General features: G+C 41.1%; 1 protein-coding gene across 2 annotated transcripts in view; it reads left to right on the plus strand.

The window, feature by feature from the left end:
- cdh8 (cadherin 8) overlaps nucleotides 1–19,190 on the plus strand; it is a 164,999-nt gene that overhangs the window by 57,763 nt on the left and 88,046 nt on the right. For both annotated transcript variants that reach the window (XM_032560617.1, XM_032560616.1), the window contains exon 3: nucleotides 14,264–14,558. In XM_032560617.1, coding sequence (XP_032416508.1) covers nucleotides 14,264–14,558 — 295 coding nt within the window. The remainder of the gene's footprint in view (nucleotides 1–14,263; nucleotides 14,559–19,190) is intronic.

Below are 19,190 nucleotides of genomic sequence, written 5' to 3' on the forward strand. Positions count from 1 at the left end.
CCGCCGTAACAAAATCTGCAAATATATCTCGACCCGGTAAAACCTGCAAGATTCCTAATGCCATAGAAGTGATTATTATGGAGGAGGAGAAAGCAGGGATTTGAACGATTTTGGAAATCTGTTTCAAATTTAGATAAAGCCCTATCTTTTGAGGTTCGATGAAACACTACAATTTTTCTTTGTAGAATGTTTTCAAACTTTGCGACGTCGCTGAATGTAACCGCTGTCTGATCAGTTAGACCTGCCTGATGCTGCCACTTTCTTCCCTGTTCAAGAGCTTGTTTATCTGTAAATTCAGGGTGAGCTACATGTGCCAGGCTGGTAGCAAAACACAATTTATTTCCTGTATTTTCTACAATATACAGGTGACGCCTCTTCTTATTAATCAATTCACATTCCAATGTTCTTTCAGCCTTGCGTTTTACGCCTCCTGTAGGATTCTTGACTATCTGAAGAATCAGCTCCAAATTACTTTCTGAGGGCAGCTCTGCATTAGATTGAACGAGCTCATCTAAAAATTCTTCAAATGCAGGCAGGATTGCGTCGTTATCAGTAACAGAGATATTTATGTGATGAGAAATATCACCCCACACTAATTCTAACTGTACAAAGTCATTACGTTCAGCTATTGATCTTGCATCAATTACCAGATCAGTTAAAACATTCATAACTGTGGTGTAGAATTCAGCAATGTCAGGTACAGCTTGGGTTGGAGGCGCGATTGATAACGATCTCCTTATTTCAATGTTATTGAAACGCTGACGTTCAATTCTCTGATTTTGATCTAGATTACCTCCTCGCTGCTGTTGCTGCTGTGCTTGATCATTTGCTGCAGAAACTGTTTCAGATGGTAACACAGATTCTGTATTTTGAAAACCTTCATCTAATGAAATGCTAGACGAAGTAGCCGGTGAACCAACGGGTGAGTTTTGCGGAGATATACAGTTATTTAAACCGCGGACTGCATCGTCAATTTGTCTGAAATAGTCTGAGACTTCAGATGTGTTTAAAATATCAGAGATTGGTGATCTAGCAGGGCTAAGAGCAGGGCTCTGTGTAAAGTCATTTCCCCCGGTATTAAAAGCTGAAGCGATTGTTTGTAGAATCTGGATGGAATTAATAATTTGTTGGGAATAATCTGATTGAGGTTCTGTATTTTGAAAAGTTTCATCCAACGCAGATGAGGCAGCCGGTGAGTTTTGCGGAGATATGTAGTCATTTAAACCGTGAACGGCGTCATTAATTTGTCTGAAATAGTCTGAGAGTTCAGATGCGTTTAAAATATCAGAGATTGATGATCTAGCAGGGCTAAGAGCAGGGCTCTGTGAAAAGTCATTTCCCCCAGTATTCAATGCTAATGCAAGTGTTTGCAGAGTTTGGATATTGTCAGCTATTTGTTGAGAATAATCTGATTGAGATGATTCAACTCTAGCTTGTTGGTCTTCCATTCTTTACTGAGTTATAAGAGACAAATCATACATGGATCATTTCACAATCACCTTTGCATCGGAGGAAACATTTTGCAGCACTGTTCTGATCGCTTGTAGCAGGATTTTAACTTTTTCTTGGTTGCGAGCCAGAGCTTGTCGTCTTTTTCGAGCTGGAGGTCGGTCCAGAAGTAGAAAAGATTCTGTAATAAATAATTAGGAATAAAAAATTAGGAATAAACTTCTATCAGTTATGAGATGTGATTTTACTAGATAGATTCAAATAATGTACCTGTAATCAACCCGTCCAGCAAAACAACTCTCGCTTGTAGATTTTCTGAAGCGAGCCTCTTTCGTATGTCACGAGCGTTGAAAGCTGTGGAATATATTTAATGTGATTACAATCATTTAGGTAAGGCTGCTTTAATTCTAAACAATACTTTACTGAAAAAGCATTTATGTATTTATTTATTTATTTTTTAAATTATGGTGTGTGGGGAAATAAATACACACAAACTAATTTTTATTACATCATGGCACAATCATTAGACATACACACGCACAGAGAGAGCAAGGGATCTTCTGCAGGGGAGGGGGTCACTCACCCCTGACCATCGGCTGTTATGTCCTGGAGACAAAAAAGCGCATGCACACCGACACACCCACACACACACACACACACAGCCCTACACACCCCTGGACACACACACACACACACAGCCCTGGACACACACATACACACACACAGCCCTGGACACACACATACACACACACACACACACACACAGCCCTACACACCCCTGGACACACATACACACACCCCTCCCCTCTGCTGTCTCTGTCTCTGTGTGTCGGGGTGGCTTGAGTAACATGTTCCCAGTGTAGAAAAATATTCACACCCCTCCCCATATTTCGCATTTTGAGGTGTTATAAAGACAAACTTTATTAGCGTTTCTGTTACGGATATATATCTTTCTTTCCATTTAAAATAAGAGTTTGAAAATAGGGACTTGCATTGGAATCAGACATGAGAAGCATTTAAGGTATATATCTTTATTATCTAAAACAAATAATTAAACTTACATAGGCGGAGAGAATTAGTAGACCTCTCAGGTAGCTGATCTGGTTCCGGTTCAGGTAACGATTCTGGCTCCGCTTCAGGTTCTGGCCTTGCTTCGGCAGCTTCCCGTGGCGTGGGAGGAGGCGTGACGGGGCTGAAATCAAATCTCTGCCCTGAAGGCAAGTCTGCCACAAGTTCGTCTTCTGATTCAGATGAAATAATGATTACATCATCTTCATCAGGGGGTAAGCCTGTAAAATGAAAAAAAAATCAGTTTCCTGATTGGTTCAAATAGGTTATTATTTAGAAGAAAAAAAACTTACTCTGTATTCCTGTAATAGCAGAACCGGATTGTGTCACAGCTGCATTCACTGTGTGAGGCGATGTTCTGATAGGTTCAGAGTGATTTCTTTTCTTATTCAGCGACAAGCGGTACTTTCTGTGGTTGTCCTGGACATCTGTAAGAAGATAGATACATAGTAAATGGATATTAGTTTTTATTTTCCCGCTTTTTAGAATTCTGGTTACAGAGGTACTAAATTACCGATTGTCTTGTTTAATCCTGTAAGATCCTGGTGTGTCTCCTGAGTATTTGCAAGATCTGTAAGCAAATAATATTTTAAATTATGTTACAACTCTGACTAAAAAGAAAAAAGGAAAATAAATTACCGATTGTCTTGTTTAAGCCTGTAAGATCCTGGTGTGTCTCCTGAGTATTTGCAAGATCTGTAAGCAAATAATATTTTAAATTATGTTACAACTCTGACTAAAAAGAAAAAAGGAAAAGCTATGCTGAAAACATACTTACCGCTTATAAATTCCGATTCTAAGATGATGTTTGGATCTTCTGAGGCTGCATCTAAAAATAAGAAAATCATTATTAAGCATGATGCATTTCTATATATATATAAATGTACAGTATATGATTAGAGAAAGATAATTTAAGAATTGAATTTACTTACGATTAAACAACCCTGAAAGAACCTGGGAACTTAAAAATGCAGATCTTCCTGAAAAGTCAGACATAATTCAAAATAATACTTCTTTAAAGAAAATTAATAAGTTTACAAGTCTAAAAAAAAATTCTGTTGTACCAGAAGTCACTTGACGTCGTGCAGAGCTGTGGTTCTTCTCCGTAGAGATGCTAGCTCCTTTTAAAGAGGCCTAAGAGGTTTCTGTCCATTCATCTGCTTGGACAAGCACACCCACCCCATCAAGAGGGGACTTTTGTTTCTATATGTCTTTATACACACACACACACACACCCACACACACACACACACACATAAATGGCCTGGTGAGCAATATTGTCGTGGGGCCTCCTCGCTAAAGTCACGAGAATGAATCCTGTGCTGGCGTTAACATCATATCAATCAACCCCCGATAGAGACCCTATTGAGATGATCGGAAATATACAGAGCCACACGTGTCACGCGGTGTTCCCCTTAAACACTGTATGGCGTTGAGACATCCTCAGGAACATATGTGCCCAGTATTCTCCCCGGACACACGCTCACACACACACACACACGCACACACAAATGGCCTGGTGAACAGCACTGTCATGGGGCCTCCCACCCCCACCCTCCCTAAAGTCACGAGAATGAATCCTGTGCTGGCGTTAACATCATATCAATCAACCCCCGATAGAGACCCTATTGAGATGATCGGAATATACATAGCCACACGTGTCACGCGGAGTTCCCCTTAAACACTGTATGGCGTTGAGACATCCTCAGGGACATGTATGCCCAGTATTCTCCCCGGATACACGCACAAACATGAACGGCTTGGTGAGCAAAACCGGAGTTAATTACAACATTCTATTTCAATATAATATATTGTATGTTACTAATGATTTTCTAACACCGAACCCCTTGTCTCTGCTTCTATCGGCTAATTCAAACTCATAGAGGTCAGAAGGAGTTCCCCTTAAACACTGTATGGCATTGAGACATCCTGAGGGACATCTCTGTACAGTATTCTGCCTGGACACAAACACGAACGGCTTGGTGAGCAAAACCGGAGTTAATTACAACATTCTATTTAAATATATTATATCGTATATTATTCTTGATTATTTATCACTTATTGTTTTTTATACTTTAATTGTATTACTCATAAAACTCGGAGCCTGTCTCTGTTTCTATTGGTTGAATTGAAATTAGCGGGAATATATTGTAACACGTGCTAAGCACGCTGAGGTCATGAGACATCCTGGGGGTCATGTGACCGGATGGGGGGAGGGGCATCATGTGACCGGATGGGGGGAGGGGCATCATGTGACCGGATGGGGGGAGGGGCATCATGTGACCGGATGGGGGGAGGGGCATCATGTGACCGGAAATTAAAATCAATTAGTCACGGGTCATTAATCACTCATCCATCAAACTCCGATTAAATTTTGACAGAAGGGTGCCTATAGAGTCTCTCTGGCGCCACTTACAGGTCTGGGGGAGTAAAAATAAAGTAAAAACAGCTTTTTTTGTGTTTCCATGGAAAATTAAAGCATTTCTGGAAACAGACCTCTGTTTATATAAATATATATATAAAAATTGTATGCATTACCCATATTTCTCATAGATTTGGATTGCATGCTGTCTAAACACACAATGCTGAAATTCGATATTCCTATATTTTGTATTGTGTACAACTACTACATACTAATTTATAAAATTGATTTTGTGTGTTTTATGCAACCATTTCAAAAGATGAAATTTTAAAAAAGCACCACCTTTGTTGAAATTTGTGTTTAAATTTGACTTGTGTGTCAGCTTTATGGGTGTACCAGAAACACTCAAATACAAAGGTTCCTACTCAGGAGTTTTAGACGCAAGACAAAAATAAATGATTAATAACATTTAAGTTTTTAATGCATTAAAATCTATTTAAATAATGTGTCGGATCTAAAATTTACACTTGGGTCAAAATCAGGTTAAAAAGGTCTAATGCTACCCATCATCAGCATGTCAGTATCAGGTAATGATAGGCCTCATGAGCCTGATGAAGGTGAAAGGTCAGAGCTTGACACCAAAACACAGCAATGTGAATCGACAGCGGCCCCGGGGCCCGTCTCCCTACCCACGGTTCCACGGTAACTCCATGTTGTCCGACGGTTAAAATGCATCCTTGCATCTTTTTTTTTTTTTCCAGACTTACTAGCAAAACGCTTTTCATGGGTGGCTAAATCTAATTGCGTTGCCCTCGTATACAGAAGGTAGCTGCTTTGACTTTGACTTATTCTCCAGAAGCAATAAAGCGCCGGCGGCAATGAATGCCACACGCGCACAATTGCTCAGAGTGCAGGGATGGACGCGGAACACATTAGCTCGGATCGACCTTGGCACAGATTGCACACAGATCCAGCAATTTTTATTTTTTTTTTGGGTTTGTCTCATTAATTCATAGTCGTCCAAGAGAAAAATAAATGGAGGATGTAAGCAGTGGGTAAAAAAAAAAAAAGAGTTCCACTGATTCACTCTAAAAAAAAAAAAGAAAAAAAAAGTCTACAAGGTATTTGAGCGTGACTGTGGAGATGGCATCAGTGCTGATTGTAATTACTGTACCTTTTCTGAGTTGCCCTGGCTTCAATTATGGACCACCACCTTTGCTTGTGGCGGGGCCGCGCCAAACGTCTCTCTCCCATTGTCTCTATAAAGCGCGAGTGTCTGCACTGGTAATAAACGAACAGGAAGACATGCAAGGAACCCGTTCCTCTTCTCTGGCCTCCATTAATACTGTGACCGACCTCACACAGAAGCGGTATTGATTATCGCCCTCCTGCAAAAGATGCTTGCAAATCTCTGCTGATTCTATCCCTCTGTGGCCCTGTGGCAAAAGCACAGCAGATAACCCGGCATTTTAAGTCTCCTTCAATCTGCGCGAGTCATGAAAATCGCCGTGTTTTCTCGGCAAACAACTCCGGCAGTCGTAGAGGAAAATCAGTTTACTTAACACCTTTACAGTTGACCTCGTTTGTATTGGCAAGAGTGGAAGAGGTGAGAACATTTCAATGGTTTTAGTTCTAAAAGAAGCTTCTTCTTTTTTGTTGTTTTCACTTATGTATATCATATTTATTTTTCACTTCCGTCACTACTACTGCATAGCTTCCTCCAGTAAAATCTACAGCAGTTTCACAACCGAAGGGAACTTTTGTGTCCAATTTGATAAACCGCTGTGTGCCACGAGACATACTGCAGGGAAAATGTTCCCAAGAATAGCTAAGCGTATCATATATCATGCATCGCGCCATCTGTTCCGTACATTCAAAATGTTATTGCAATATTTAGAATTACAGATTATTCATGTACATGTAATTAGAAGAGTCAAAATCCAACAAATGGGAGGAAGTACAATTAATTTCCAGACGTGTTTGAGCAGAATCTATCCGGAGTAACTATTTGGGCTGCGGTTGCCGAAGGCGGCACAGAAGCTCTAATTTTATCCGTTTTGGCAATGAATTACCCGCTGTTGATTTCCTCGCTGCAGTGTGAAGCTGTCTCCAATGAACTTTTTTTTTTTTTTTTTGGATTTGTTCTGTGGAGCTGGATTACGCTGACCAAATGAGGGGGAAAAGTAGGGCACATAACGACCGGCTGAGCTGAATATAAAAAGTCAACATCTGGCTGCAACAAAAAGGTGCTGTGCAAACCAGCTTGAAACTGTGCATGGCCCCAGGGTCCCCATACACTTTACATAACAACATGCATCTGGTCCATATTTAATGGATAATATGTCATTTCCCCTTATATGAAGTCTTCAGTGTTATATAACCTAAGTTTAATGAGACTGTCTTTGTTTTTTGTGTCGGTGCTGCACTGAACGTGACATTTAGAGCCAACACACCGTAAAGCAGATGTTCAGAGGTAACTGTACTTAAGCACTTCCGCCTTCTGCCTCTGTTCTCATGTAGACAGAAAAAAGTGATTTGTAGCTCATGCATTTAAGTTGAGAGTTAATTGCTGAGCCTGTAATCAATCACAATTAATCAAAAACTATGTATTGACAAAAGAAGCAACATTTGCTGCTAATTTGCTGAATAAATAGACATATGAGCATTAGTGGCATTTTAGGGCACAATCAAATAACTGTTATACAAATGCTGTATATACTGTATATACTGTATATGTTGTATGTGACTTAAGGGAAATTTGACTTCCTAATTTAACACCTTGAAATTGGGCCTCTGTCTCTTTAAAAACTCCTGCTCTTTCTAAAGCTCCGCCTTCAGGAAGTCATCTCAGCCTTTCTCCTTTATTTGCCCTTTAACAAGGTTTTTTTTTACCAGCGTTGCATTGAGAAGTATTAAAGATGAAAGTATTTCTCAAACATCTACGTTTTTGATGATGGAATAACAATACAACATGATCTTAAGCTCAAAAAAGTACATTTCACATAATGCTGCCCCTTTAAAAGCATCCCTTGCTAACAGTGGAACAACAAGTTAGTAAGATTAGGTGATATCAGATTTGTTTTTGATATTTCTTGTGTAAATTCAAATTCTAATCCTAAATGCAGTGATTTCTTCATCGGTACTCTCACTCAAGTCTAGTTTCCTCCATCACTTCTAAACGCTTTGTCCAAATCAATGTGGCAACAGAGGCAATCTCCGACCCCCTCTAAATACTAACCGAGGTCGAGGTTGGAGACGGCGGCCTGACGCGCTGTGTGCAGTCTGTTCTTCATCACAGTGACAGCCTCTCCTCCCTCTTCCTCTTCACTTTCAGTCTGCCTCTCCATCTTCGGCCCTGCTGGTACGTACATAGGAGGAGCGCATGTCCTAACTAGCATTTGGCCTGACAAGGAGCAAAATCATTAGTTCTTCCAGCGGGGGCAACACGGAGAGGAATCCAGCCCCGTGACGGGGAGTGGGTTTGGGCATGTGGGAGTGGAATCTGTTGAATCTATCTCATTAGGATGGTGATTGTTCAAGTGATTGCTGTAAAGGCTCATCTTCAGCTCGGGGCTGACATATTTCCTCCTCCGCCCGGCAGGATAAGCAGTCCCAATTCGAGCCCCCGCCTGATTGGGAGCTGCAGTCGGGAGGTGTGCACACGCATTTGTATGCGACGGCGGAGAGCCCTGCTAGGGAAGGAAAAAAAAAAAAACAACCCGTCTTCATTCATCAAAGGCTTACTTCATCAGTCTGAGCTGCAGTCGCAGAATGTATGGATGTCTGTCTTTTCAACAGCAGAGGCTGCGGTCGGCGAAGGAGTCAATAAAACCTTTCCAGCCTGAACACACCCGCCGCACTCACTGATGCCATGTGATGAATTACATTTTCTCTCACCGAATAATGAATTCCCTGTTTACAAAGCGAACGAAACCCCCTGGAAGACGGCGGCATTACGTCTCAGTTCCTATTTGAAGTCTGGTTTGCCTTTACCGAATGTCGACTGCTAGCATCTCTATTAATATTGCCTCTTGCCAAATACCAAATCAATAACGGCATGCCAGTGGGCGCGTTAGCTTTGTTTACCCCGTGTTCAAAAGTCTGCATGGCGTATTGCAACTGCGTTCTCCTGTCATCTGTTATCTGCTTGCTTCCTGGATGCCGGAGCGAATGTCACCGGTTGTTGGTGGTGTTGGAGTTTCCCAGGCAACTCGCCTAATGACCAGGACCTGTGATGGTCTTCTTCCTTTCCCCCCCCCCCATCTATCTGTAATTGTACTCTTTGATGACCATTTGGGCATTCCAGTGTGAAGGCTGTCTAAGAAGTGGCCGACCGGAGTCCTGCAGAGGAGCGTTGAGAGCTGCGGCTAGTTACAGCAACCTCGCCTCAATGTTCAGAGAAGTCACAGCTTCTGACAAAACGATGACTGAAAGTGTGACTTTTCATTTCCAAAAGAAAGAACACGACGTGCCCCTTTGTAATGGAGAAGATTCATCCGGCCTTTGTGTTTTTTGCAAGTCGCCAACTATAATGCGGGCACTAAGCCACTGAGACATCTATGCGGTGTTGTAAGCTGAGTCACAATGAAGATGAAAATAACAGCCTTTGAAATTGCCCCCACTTCTCAAAAGTGTGTTTTGGTTGGAGAGATGTCATCTCTTTGCCCAGCATAGCGGTGTATGTTCGCTTTCTGACAAGAGAAATTTTTTTTCTTAGATTCCTCAGCTCACACATTTAACCCAAGAGCAGAGTCTGATAGTCTGCAAGATAAACCTGGCACAGCAGGAACCAGTAACAGTGGTACTAAGGAAGCTGAAACACGTGTAATGGACTCACAAGACGTGTTTCCATCAATGTTTTTACAGTTTTGCCAACTCAGAACTTCATGGAAACGCTGACCTGAGATCCAATGTAACTCCTATGCATTTAATGATTTGTTATAGCTGGAGAAATGAACAGTTTTTTTTTTTTTGTCAAACTTGTATATCATAAAAATATCTTTAAATATTATGTTGCAATATTTACATGCCCAAACTGTTATTGACTGCTGCAGCTGATATGAGTTGAGCACAAAACTGAGTAAGTCCCGCCGGCCCTCCAGCTTGCAACTGGAACACAGTGAAGTTGGATTTGATGATTTAATTTCTGACTTCAGAGGTAAATTGGATTTCTTTTTGACCTTGGACATTTTTGTGGATATTAACATTTTAAAGGGTTTGAAGAGTTAACTAAAAGCCGTCGAGTTTCTCCTGAGTAGTTATAACCAATCTGAATCATTTTCTTGGCTGCAGGCTCACTGTGTGTGTAAATACTTAGAGACTTAGAGATATTCCACTGATAACACATTTTACACTCAAGATAAGAACGATTTTTCAAACTTGAGAGGTCAAAGGGTGACTCACCCTTCAGCAAAAATGCTCAACAAACACATCACTGTGTTCGTAATGCCAAAACAAACAGAGGCATTAAAATCAATACTTTGGACGTGACTTTGAAAACAACAAACCTTATCAATTAAAGGTTTGCATATCAGCTCTCCTGGGAGTAGCAATCAGCAGATCGGGCTTTCTCATGAAACTGTAAATGTAGAAACTGTCCACCACTCTCAGCACCGTTGGGAATCATCAATGAGGAATTTAAAGATGTAGATCAAAGGCTTCTTGCAATAGACAACTTGTCTCCACTATTATGTTTTATAATCATTTTTTTGGAATGGACAAGAATTTTTAACCCATAGTAGTTCAGAATGACTTCCTTCCTATTATTGAGCTTTGCCACATATGGAGTGGTTTGAAGAAGTATTTCATATTGGACAAAGATAACTTGAGTGGATGAAAAATCTTTTTTCATATGATGAAAAATGTATCCAAACCAACCTGGTTCTACAGTTTGTCAAATCTTACCCACCCCATTGACTCATGACTTTGAAATTTAACAAAAAATGTTTTTGTTATTCTAGCTACACCCATGTCTGACTACTATAAAACCCCTAAGGTAACATGGGTAAAATGTATTTTTTCTTACACATCAAGTTATGTCTTGCAAAGTTGCCAACTTAGCAAATTTGTCGGTACATTTGACGACTTTTAAGAACCTTTTAGAAACTTTTTTTCTAAAGTGACTTACAACTTCCTTCTGTTATTGGAGTTCAGGCAAACCATTAACATTATTAAATAATTTATTTTATAAAGTTTATTTATATATAAACATATTTAGAGTATTCCTAATCATTTTTTGTTTTGCCCAAGATGATATTCCGTTCTTCCGCTGCCTGGATCGCACATATGCAATTTAGGCAATGACGTCATCTAGCAACTTCAAGGACAACAAATAGCTACTTTGCTGGGCAACAGTGCTTTCTTATGTGCTGCGGATACTCCAGGTCGCCAAACAAGAAACTTAAATGCAGACTAATATAGAGGAGAAGAATAAATAACTTCCTGAAAACAAACAATATGTGTGACAGTGTCGTCCAAAGATTTGAGGAAAATGAGGTAAATTATAACTCTCGTCTAAGAAGAAAAAAAACTTGGTTAAAGCTGTCAATAAGCAAAAATCATACTTTCACTGGACAATTTACTGGAGTTGATGGAATGCGTGAACTCTTCTCTCTACAGCTGAATGTTGGAGGAGAATTTCTGGCCTTCAGTTTATGAGCTTCATCTCAACCAATGCTAGTTTACGTTCTGAGGTAAACTAGCAACCGCTTCTCTGAATGGCTCACCAAAACAAAATGAAGATTATGGAGAACCCTCGCCAGATTCAACCTTCATGCTTGGAAACCCTTCAGTGTGGATGAATCAAAACCATTCTGCAAAGAACAGCAGGTCAAAATTCCTCAACTGCGATGCGACTAAATGCATTTAGTTTGGGAAACAAAATCCTTTTTTATGCGTTTTAACCTTTCATCTACAGAAAAAACTGTTTAATATCACTAAAAATCATTATTTATGAAAACTCCAACCAACGTTGAGACTTGACATAACTCTGTATTTGTGTTTGGGTGAGTTCATGGCAAAATGGAGATGTAGGGTCCCATGGATATATCGGCAACGAATAACGTGCCAATATATTCACGTGCTTTCTTTGACACAAGACCCAATCGACATCATCTTGTGTTTTTATTATATTCTAATACGCCATTTAGAAGTAGTTCAACCCGTTATGTCTGTCCACACAAATGATGCGCCATGTTTAATTCCTAACAGGAAGTTGTGGTTGGTTTGAGGCATTTTGATTGGCTGATAGATTTTATCTTTGCGATACACTGCCCTCTATGGGTTTGGCATATTTAAAGCAGCGCTCAGTGGCGTTGTTTTAAATATGTTGATGAAAACTTGATGAAAACTTTTCATGTTGAATAAAACTTTTCTGAAAACCGATCCCATGTGTACAATATTATTGGTAAAGCAATGCGGTGGAGATATTCATTTTTCAACGTGTATACAAGATGTCAGACACAAACGATAAAAGCCTAATAGTTGCAGAAACATTTTCTCAGTTCTTTATTTGAGTTGAATACAATGTTTCCCATCTAACTCAACCCCTGTGACGAAAACATTGACTTGCATGTATGCGTGTACAGACAAGTAGCCACACAGAGTATAAACATGGGGGGAAAAAGATGACAGACCATCATCAATTTGAGCTCATTTGGAGTTTCTCAGTGTGCAGGATGTTGTAAGGCATTTGTGCTAATGAGCTACATCATTCATGTGAAATGATGGCACAATTAGGAAAACAAAAGTGCAAGGTGTGACAATTTAAGCGAATGTGCTTCGTCAGTGTCTTCAAACAACACCTCGGAGACGGCAAAAGCAAAAAAGCTGGCCGGCGTGAACGCAGCGCGGGGAGGGCTCCAGGGGTCGGGATTTTCGCCGACGGATCCCCGCCTCACTACTCTGCACCCCGGCTGCGCTCCCACAGGAGTCCCCCGCCGAAACGCCGGCAGGGCGATGAAATTAAAGCTGCTGAATTCAGATGTTTTGATTCATGCCCATGAGCTCGTTGCGCGTTCACCTCTTTTGAGAGGCACGCACATTAACGAAACACCATCTGAAAGGTGAGAGCTGGCAGCCGAAACCCCAGGAACACCCAGCTCTGTCTTTTTCCCCCCTCTCTAAAAATCACTCACATCACAGATCAGGAGGCTTATATGAAAGGAGGCTCATAGTAGAGCAAGTGCTATATGTATTTAGTTGAATAAAGTCAAACGTCTTTGCTTTTGTATACTGCTTCCTTCTCATGTTTCCTTCCATTTCCCTGTTTTTCCTTTCTCTCTTTTTTTTCCCTCCTGTAGCTTTAACTTTTTTAACCCAGCCCAGCTCAGGCTTTCTCCTCCTCGCCTTACACAGCTCTGTCAGCCTCATTAGTTATACCAGGCTGTGCAGCGAGTGGGATCTAACCACTCAGCTTAGCATGTAATGCAGCTTTAGTGAACTAATGAAACCGTAATCACAAAAATAATGAGGAGCATGCAGCACCGTCCACCGACTTTTGGACTGTTTATTTGAGCGAATGAACGAGGAATGATTCCTCTTCAATTTTATTTTTTTATGGACTTCTGATTCTTGCCCTGTCATACTGTATATATAACCAGGCCACAACCGGGCCTCTCTGTTCTGTGAATTGTAGACTTCAGGGAGCATTCTACCTGGTATTGCGTTCTTGTGTGATGCATTGTTGATGTATAACGAGGAACTATGTAGGCTATGGTCCATTTCCAGCGCTACTTATAAACTTATTGTCCCCAGCGGGCCTCATTTAGCTAAGCGTAGGCAATGTTGGGCCACGTTTAGTATCTGGGCAACATTTCTTTCAGCGGAGCGCAGCAGAAACAACAACATATTACAGTCATGTCAGAAACTTTACCTGGATGTGCACAAAACTTGAAAGATACCCATGCCCCACTAATGACTACATTTCCATTTTATTTTCCCTATTGCGAACTTCAATATGAGCTCAATAATGTTTTTTTTTGAAAGACAACCACAAAGGGTAAAAATATTGAAGTAAAAAGTAAAGGATAGATGTTTTGAAAAAAGAATTTATGAAGAAAAATTGGAGAAATGTGTGTTTGTGTTTAGCCTCCTGCTTGAACGCCACCTTCTGTTGAAATTACATCTGTAAGTCTTTTGGGATATACAGTAAGTCTACCAGCTTTCCACAGAACTTTTGTCGACTCTTCTTTGCAAAAAATAAATGAAGTCAAGCTGACTCAGGATCAGATGGAGAGGATGTGTGAACATTCTTTTTTTTAATGCAGATTTCCAAGTTAAACACATGAATATCGCTGTAACTCTGCCACATACTGAAAGGTGAACCTGATTTATTTCTCCCGTCGTCTTCCTGACATGACCTCTTACCTGTCCTTTTGATTGCAGCTACACACAGACTTGGATGTGGGCAACAAGAACATCAAATATGTCCTGGCAGGCGAGGGGGCAGGCACCATCTTCGCCATCAACGAGTTAACAGGTGACATCCACGCCATGAAGAGGCTGGACCGCGAGGAGAAAGCGGAGTACACGCTAACAGCCCAGGTCGTTAACGCCGACACAGACGAGCCTTTGGAGCCACCGTCCGAGTTTATCATCAAAGTCCAGGACATAAACGACAATCCGCCGCAGTTCATCGAAGGCCCGTACCGCGCGTCTGTTCCCGAAATGTCTGCTGTTGGTAAGTCACAGTTCACCGACCTAATTTCTAACCTCTTGCCTTGTGCGGCAGCCCTAATCAGTGTGTGAGGTTTCCAAGACTGCTGATCTCTAATGGGCTATCTCACAAAAATAATGAGAGAATCAGAACAAGAGGGAAGAAGTGTCTGTGATGAGCATTTTTGGCCAGGGAAAGCACAAGAATGATGAATCGAGTAAAATCTCTGAGACTTCAACCCACAGCTCAGTGCTGAGACCTCACAACTGGGGTCAAGATCAAACCCAGTTCAAAGTTGGCCCTCTGTAAACAGCTTATCTACAAAGACATGCAAATATGCAAAACATGGCCAAACTGTTGGCACTACGGTGGTTGTGCTGAGACACTTTCCACTGTGTGTATTAATGCAAGTCAAGATAGAGTTAGTGTTTGAATAATTAAACTAGGTTATTGTAAGCGTGTTTAGAAGGCATCTCAGACATTTGCAGATTCCAGCTGTTTGTGGGCAGCTGTCGTCAATAACTTCCACAAACACCAAGTGTCCGCTGTAATTACAATCCATGCTTTTCTAGCAGTTGTTAACTTTATACAGTGCCTTGCAAAAGTACTTTGAAATGTTTCACATTTTAACATATCGGTGGTTGTAATGTGTGACAATTGTGCTGTGCATATGTATTCAGTCATCTTATTCTAAGTTCATTTTCACACTCCTCAGGTATTTGTAGAAAGATTTGAAACACCACCAGTATTAGTCGTACTGTTTATGAACTATGACCTACCAGGACACCACTATGCTAACCATTAATAGTGGTAAATTGATAAAGACAAAGCACATCACCAATTAAATAGCAACTCTACAAATTTGAAATATGGATTCACATCTAGTCTGTGTGGACTAGGCTAGGTGTGACCTAGTCCACACCTAGCTAGATATCTGGAAAAACAAATGCACTCTTATGCGCTTAGGACTTTTATTCGAAAACTCAGTTTAATATCACTAAAAGTAGTTATTCATAAAAACTCCAACCAAAGTGGAAATTTATAAAAGCAACTCTATAACTTTTTATTTTAATATAAAAGTAGTTCAGCCCATCTTTCTGTCTATCTATCTGTCCACACAAATTAATCTCTTAGTGTCATGTTTAATTCCCAACAGGAAGTGGTGGTTGTTTTGAAGCAATCTGATTGGCTGACAGAGGATTTTAGCTTTGCACTACACTGCCCCCTATAGGTTTGGCATGTAAAAACAATGTTCAGAGACATATTTATGCAGATTCATGTGAATGAAAACTTTTCTGAATCCGATGCCATGTGTATTACATTATTTTTTCAAACAGCATGGCAGAGATACTTGTTTTTCTAAAGACCTTAGCGTTCAGGTTTCTGTCAACATTTTAGCTAACATGACTCCTTAAAGACTATAATTCCACTAACTAGCTATCCTTAAACATTTTCTTCTTGTTGCTGTCATTCATTTCTCTGGCTAATATCCTTGAAATGCCAAGCAACCATAGAGTAGTCACTGATGTGTGCATTTTTCCTTAAGGTGATATGACGAAGCCGCTATTGGCAGTGGCACAATAACTGCTTTTTATGTCTGGACCGCAGAGAGGTGGAACTGTCCGTACTCAACAACAAAACAGCCTGAATCATAGTTTGTACAGCTGTAGGAGGCCTTCTAATGGAAAAGCAACCTAAATGACAGAGTAGCTATAGAGTACCATTATACAACTGCCACATAAACCTGTAGACACGTTCCTTTAGACACTGTATTGCCTGCTAATGAATTGCTATATTCTCACTTCCTGCATTTACATGACCACTGTAGGATGATAATGTGTTGCTCATACAGGCGGGGAAGAATTCCCGTCACTGGATCATTTTGCTATTTAACTTTGCTTCAGTGTTACCTCACCACTGACCTCGCAGGAGCAAAGGGTCTTGCAGAAAAATGTTCCCATCAGCAGGAAAAAGGCGATCAGTGCTTGTCTTGATGCGGTTTTGACATTGGAGGAACTCGCCGAGAGAGCTGAGGTCTGTTGCCTGGCGTTATGCGCTTGTTATTGTGTTTCTTCATTGAGCTGCCTCTTGTAACCTGTCATGGAGGTGACATAACATTCTAGGGCAGATGGTGTTAGGTATGTAACGGAATCTGTTTGGATAAATCCCATCTGTACAATGCAGCCTTTTGCATCGTTTCTACGAGACGGCGGGGATTTAGCTCCAGTTTGCTCCTGACGCCTTTAGCTGATTCTTATTAGCCGCCGCTGTGCTTGGAAGCAAAAAGGAACAAAAGATGCTGTAAAAGTATCCATGTAAACACAGAGGAACAGTGAACTCTTTTTGTCTGAACTCTGCTACGTGATCCTCACTGCTCTAGGCTTTAGGATCTCGGGTTGAGCAGAACTCGGGCTCTCTGAGGGGTTTTGGCAGTTCAGAGCAGAGACAACCGTGAAGACGGGGTAGAGTGTAAAGTGGCAGTTGACAGCACTCTGTGATTTGCCGGTGGGAATAATGCATAAGAAATGGAAATCGGCATCTCTTTGTTGACTGTTGTTCCCTTTTGTCACTACTGATTAATTAAACATTCACGGATGCTCAGTTGTTTGCTTGAAAGCCTTTTTTCACCCCCTCCTCTCAGCTTCGGGTTTTCCTCTGGTTAAGTTTTCATGTGCTGCGGCATTATGGGAAGACGCTCCGGACAAACTAAACAAAAACAGTCATTCATCTCTCCCGTCTCGTATTCATAACCCCCCAGCTTTCCTTCCAGCAGCGTTTCCTCTTCATCACCGTCAAATTGAGAATGCGCGTTGGACTCTGCGGACTACTGGAAGTGTGTCGACCCGCGTTGGGGACTAATAAAGTCCACGAGAAGCGGAGCCGGGATAAACAGACTCTAGTGAAGTCTGCCGCACGCAAATTAAAAACCTCAGACAGAAAGTGGGGAGTATTCAAATGTAATTACGGCATGCGAGAGAAGACGGCTCGCCGGGTTGGGATGGCGTTGAGAGGGACGATGTGCCCCACCTGCGTCGAACGATCAAAAAATCTAATCCGAGGCCATAACAGCCCGCTTCTCCTGACGATGTTATCCACTTAGAGAGCTTGTCAGCTCCACTCCAGACTTCATCAGTGTCTTTGGCCATACGGCACTTATCGAGAGTGTATCTGCGCGGTATCGGCAAGACCGAGACAAATATCAACGCCCACCTTTATCTGTCAAGGACTACAGCTAGATAGAACCTCCCTCCCACCCCCTAACCCACCCTCGTATTGAATGTCAGCATCCACCAAAGGAAGCGTTTCCCCCACAGCCAGATGAGATATGTGACATGGGCCGCTGAGGTTGCCGTGTTTCCTGTGCGCTGAGGAGCACAGAGGTTAATGGGAAATGAAGGAGAAAGACCTTTTGTTCTTCCTTTAAAAGAGCTAGTCGGATAAGACGTGTGGCTTTCTGTGACTTTTCCCTGACTTTCATTCCCCTGAATGGCGAAGAATGGAGGTGACTATCACTGTGAAGCACATCGTCCGTCTAAGTACAGTGCAACAAAGACGGGGGAGCAGAAAGGGGGGGAGTAAAGGCCATCACTTCGCTGGAGGGGAAATGGTTTGCCGGAATAAAATTAGATGTCATTAGCGTAAGCGGCCTGGGTATATCTGCTATCAGTTGGCTTTCTGTGATAGGATCTTTTATGAGCTAATAATGTTAAAGGGTGGAATGGATCCAAAAAAAACAACATTTTAGTTACGGAGAAGGCTACCAACTATTTTCTGGTAGTCCTCGTTTACTAGACCCGGTTGATGTTCCACTTATTGGTTTATTTCTGGTGCATTACTCTTCCACTGGAGAAATTCATGAAGATTAATGACCCGGTAGAATAAAGCTGCGTCAAAATTAAAAATCTAAAACTTACCAGCAGCCAAATTAGCTCAGGAATCTGGCAAAAAGTTAACTTAATTGGGGTAACTCTAATTAGTTTACTCTGAAAATGATTGAGGGTTTTCCATAAACGAGGTCTCAGGAAGGCTTGTGGGGCTGCCACTAACCTTGATCTATTGAGCTGGGTTCTATAAGATTGTTTTGTCAGGCTTTTTTCCAAATATAGGGAATGCACCTTTGACACACTCCACGAAACTCAATAAGGAATGATTGTCCGTTTCAACCTTTATCTAATCTTGCGTTTTGGTTTTGGTGAAAGATTCAGAAGTATTGCTGAGAAAAACTGAGATTTACAAAAAGTCTGTGTTTGTTGTCTTCGCTGGAGCCATTATTACCGGTTTATTATGTACTAAAATATTATAAAATGTCAAATTCAAGCTAAAAAGGACAAATGGAGAGAAAACTGTAAAACAAAAAGCGTTAAAAGTATACTTATGAGTCTTAATCCCAATCACACTTTAGCCTTCTAGACTTTGTTCGTGTAGACATTAGCATGACCAACTACTCGAAGCTTTTGACGTCTTTGAGGTTATGATGGCTCTTTGTTGTAATATTAGCCTATTAGGATCCTAGGTAGGGGCCTCATAAACATTAGTTTTGCTAACGCTAAAGCACTACGTTAGCAAAAGCGCTAACTTAAATTCAAATTATATCTGCCCTTGAAAGACCACAACCCAATTTTAAGATTATAAGCTTAATGTCCTGTAATACCCTTA

The sequence above is a fragment of the Xiphophorus hellerii genome, chromosome 4 (genome assembly GCF_003331165.1).
Source record: "Xiphophorus hellerii strain 12219 chromosome 4, Xiphophorus_hellerii-4.1, whole genome shotgun sequence".
Classification (NCBI taxonomy): Eukaryota; Metazoa; Chordata; class Actinopteri; order Cyprinodontiformes; family Poeciliidae; genus Xiphophorus; species Xiphophorus hellerii.